This window comes from Gavialis gangeticus, unplaced genomic scaffold (genome assembly GCF_001723915.1).
Source record: "Gavialis gangeticus isolate Ggan-Ray unplaced genomic scaffold, GavGan_comp1, whole genome shotgun sequence".
NCBI classification, from domain to species: Eukaryota; Metazoa; Chordata; order Crocodylia; family Gavialidae; genus Gavialis; species Gavialis gangeticus.
In genome coordinates this window covers 64,099,687-64,104,213 of record NW_017729031.1, presented here as the reverse complement: position 1 = coordinate 64,104,213, position 4,527 = coordinate 64,099,687, and the positions used below count along the sequence as shown (strand labels likewise).

General features: G+C 35.1%; 1 protein-coding gene across 2 annotated transcripts in view; it reads right to left on the bottom strand.

Moving 5' to 3' along the window:
* Positions 1 to 269: 269 nt before the first annotated feature.
* Positions 270 to 4,527, bottom strand: part of PPP1R1C (protein phosphatase 1 regulatory inhibitor subunit 1C) — a 121,031-nt gene continuing 116,773 nt past the window's right edge. For both annotated transcript variants that reach the window (XM_019523051.1, XM_019523050.1), the window contains exon 5: positions 270 to 759. In XM_019523051.1, the coding sequence (XP_019378596.1) occupies positions 745 to 759 (15 nt within the window). In that variant the 3' untranslated portion in view covers positions 270 to 744. The remainder of the gene's footprint in view (positions 760 to 4,527) is intronic.

Below are 4,527 nucleotides of genomic sequence, written 5' to 3'. Positions count from 1 at the left end.
TCCAGTACATCACTGAATAAAAGACAGAATTGAACAGCAGGAAGGAAGACAGAAAGACGACATCAACTTCCATATGTAGTATGTATATTGGGGGCACCAGAAGAAAATATGAACTACAGCCTCCTTCATTCAATTAAGCAAGTGCCTTTGCTTATTTGGAGTTTGATGTACTTTACTGTATGTAACACTAATACCATAAAAGCTGCTCTCGATTTAAAAGGCACCTTACATTTTTTTCCAGGCTAGAAAAAAATACTGTACAGCATACAGTTTTGTCTAAATGAATTTAGTATTTATTTTGTAGCTTTTAAATTGGTACTATTTACAATAGGTCTTAGAGTACAGGTCACATTCAGTAATTAAGCTCTGGCAGTACTGAAGTTAGATCACTAACATGTTTGCAAATTATAGTCCTAAGTCATAAAAAAGGAAAGAACAATGACAGTAAAATAAATGTTTATCTTTAGTTATAAGTATCACAGGACAAGTTTGCAAATGGCTGTAAAATCCAGTTAAGGAATGCTCCTCAGAAAGCATCCTACTATGCTTGTGTGTTGAGTGCTGAGATGAAGAATGGTTCAGGAACATAAGCAAAGAATTCCATGTTAAGTATGGAAAGTTTAGCAGTTCACTTGTTCACAATAACTTTCTTGCAAAAGCTTGATGCTAGTTAATGGCCCCATTCCTCTTCTCTTTCACTGACTCCCTCTTCTTCCTCCGGGAACACTGACTTATTCTGACTTTTTAGATGCTTAATCCCTGAAAATATAAAGACAATAGTTAAAGTCACATATACTCAAATCAGACTTCTTGTTATTTGCTGTCCAAAGGAAAAATAAATAGTCCATGGAATGTTTTTTAAAGATCTTAGTTGATGCTGACCTTCATAAACCTTTCAATTCATACAAAAGCAGAAACGCACAAGGCCACATTTTTAATAGAAACACGTTTCCTTATACTTGATTTTTTCTGTGAAGAACTGTATCACGGCCTATTAAATCCAAACAAAAATAGGAAAGCCTAGCCACCAGCCCCAGTCACAGGGCTGCACTTTTCACATGTCCTCCTGATAATTCCTGCAAACCCCACCTGCCTCCCTGATCCCCCTGTGGACTACCAGTCCCCTCCCTTGAGCCTGCTTGCTCCCTTATTCCCCTAACCCCCTCCCCTGTAGCCCCCCATCCTGACTTACCTTAGATCAGGTGGCCACTTTGAACCCAGCCTAGCCTCCCCCTAACCCCCACAAATGTCTGCACTTAGCCTCAGTGTTACGCTTTATTATAAAAAGATTCAGTCTTTGCAAAGTTTTGAGTCAGAGAGGGAAATGTGTTTTAGCTTGCTTATTCATGGCTGAAATGATCTCCTCTGATTCAAATGCAAGCTAAATAAGAAAGGCCACCATGGAGAGTTCAAACCCTGCTTTCTTGGTTCGCATTGTAGGAATGTGCAAGATAAAAAGAGGATGGACAATAGCACCCACAAAGGGCAAAGAAATGAGACCAAAAAAGGCAAGTAATGTGGCATTTTACAAAACAAACATCTTTAGAAAGAACAATTGAATAAGTTTAATTAGTTTCTAACTCACTTGTCTTTCAGATATAAAAGTACTAATCACAGATGACATGATCTGGGCAGCAATTCAAAGGATAATATATTTGCTTGATTTTTTTTTTCCTCAGCGGTTTCTCTACTGGCATATGTATTCTTTTCAGTATTAGTCAGAAACACTCTTACTTGCTAGATACCTATTCAAAAAGTTCTTAATTTATAGATCCATTCTTCTATTTACCAGAGACGAACTCCAGCTCAGCATTGCAACACAACCATGCCTGAGTTTTTTAGACATCCCATTACTACAAGATTCTTAAAGACAAAGATTTTGGATTGTGGGTATCTCAACTTTTAGACATGTCTTAAGATATCTCATATTCAAAAATACTGAGCAGCTACCATGAAAATCAGGCCACTTTTACATGCCTCATTTAGGGCACAAAAATGGGAGCTTCCCAAGAAACACTAGACATTTTTAAGAGTTTGGTTAAAATACTTTAAAGACTTGATGGATTATAATTAATTACATCAAAGGAAGCCCACCATAGGTTTAAATTAATGTTTGTCACACAATGCCAAAGTAGAAGTTTCATACTGAAACATTACACTTGGTAATCTGAGGTTCAAAAAGACTGAAGTTTGAATCTGAAGTCTTTATATATAAAGAACTGTACTTTTTCAGGATGAGGAAGGAATTCTTTTAGCAAGATAAAGTGTGTGCTCCTGACATCATTGTCTGAGATATCGAAATTGAGAGAGGTCAGCTCACTGTAGCATGACAGGAGGCAGGGTTGTTGGGATCATGCATCAGATCCTATGGCACCCTTAACTGAATATCTGCCAGAGGCCTCCCAGAAATCTGAGGAAGTGTGCAGCGTTACCAAAAAACGTGGATAAATATATTTCAACAAATGGAGTTGGTCCAATAAAAGTTATCCCCCATAAATATTCCCTGGACCATCACAGTTACAGCATCACTTCAATATTACCATTGCAGAGCTGTGTCATTTCAGTGAAAGTCCGTTTAGAAAGGAAAAAGTTTAAAAGCATTTCAGTATAATTGAAACATTATGTCCCAGCCTAATTTGTATGGAATGTGTTGATTTTCCTTTTTATATTATTTTATAATATTTTTAAAGTCAAAATAAGAACAAAAATAATTAGTTTCATCTAGATTTTTTTTTCAATTCACCAAAAAGAAATGTTTAAATCTTGTGCTTGAAATTTTAGTTTCTTTGCTTTTGCTCCATTTTGGGAAACATAGTATTTTCAATTTTGGGGCATCTGTTGCAAAACAAATCATCTGTCTTGATAATTCTTTTATAGTGTGGCGTGAAATCAAGCAATTCCATCTTATTATTACAATTTCATTTTTTTTTCCTGAAAAGCAAGAATAACACGGTATGGTTTCCATGAAGATTAGGCAGTTAAGGTACATCCCAAACTTAGTCTGTTTCAAGAACTCAGGAGAAAGGATGAAACAATCATTTCTATTCTTAATATATAATCATTCTAATCTTAATAGCCAGGTGCTGGTCACATTCATATTAGTACAATCAATCCCTGAATCAATCTGAATCAATTTCTTAATTTCAGTAGACTGAATCAGGTACAGCTGAGTTTATACTCTCTTCAATGGCCACTAATCTGACACTGTCATTAACCTGATACTACAGTTTCAAAACAAACAATTTCAGTTTAAGACAGATGTTTAGTGTGAAAAAAATTAGCAAAAAATGGTTCAAGTTTTCCAACATTATAATCAACTACAAAAGGGGTCTTATAATGGGAAATGCCATGCAACCTTAATAATAAGCAATTCTGCCAACTATAATTATAAACAGTCAGTGCTTCATGCTGTTATGATCTTTCCAACTATTGCCAAAAATGACAGCACCCAAACCATTGCCCTTTCATCAGAACAGTACTTAGAATTGTACCACATCAATCTATTTATTTCAGCTAGGCTCTACTTTATCCAGAATCCTTAAATTACTTACATCAGACTGCATGGGAACTAAGGAAATATGTGATTGCCCAGACACTACAAAAATAAGCACTTTCATTAGATAATCAGTTTTGTTCTAATTTCATTCAAATGTAGGTTAATGAGCATTAATTTCAAAACAATGTTATGCTTGTTCTGCAAATTCATCTCCTGTTGTTTCTCTCTGGACCCATGATGCTGTTTATTGCTTACTTGCTGTACCCACATAAGAGATACCATGCAAAAGCCTAATAAAAAAAATACTAGGAGGAAGAATATATAGCTGTAAGACAATGAGAGCTATGGACAAAAAATGAGGGAGTAGGACATAATATTAATAAAAGCCAGGTACAAGAGACAGCTTGGAAGAGCGAAGTCTATTAGCAATGTGGCTCATTTACAACACTTCAGTTTACAAATACCAGTGCAAATTGAAAGGAATGATATTGAATGAGAATTCTGTACTGAATTTATATTGCATGCAAAACTTAAGATCCTCATATGGTAAGAAAACTACTGATCTTATGTAATGACCTCCATAACCTCAGTGCTACTGCCTGCATTCATTCCTCTGCCAGTCTTTTCATAATGAAATTCAATTTCACACAATAAAATGTTATGGGCTTCCCTGTATTGTAATGCATAAGACACATAAGACACACAATATAATTATTTATAAGCTTAAATATATTGCTTTGCAACTTTCTAAAATGAAATAACTCTGTAAAATGTTTTGGGCTGAATCACATGGCTAGACTTTAAAAAATTTAGTGTAAGGAGATGTGCAGATATTTAGAAAAAAGCTGTATCCTGCTTAAAAAATGATATTGAATTCAGTGGGAGTCAGATTTTCTTAGTGTAAACAGAATCCATCTAATACCTAATGCCCAGCTTACAACTGGCTACTAAAAATAATTTTAGCTTTCAGAAATTCTTAAACAAAGAGAAAATAAAACCTGATGGACATTGTCAGTTTAAGACTATGCAGA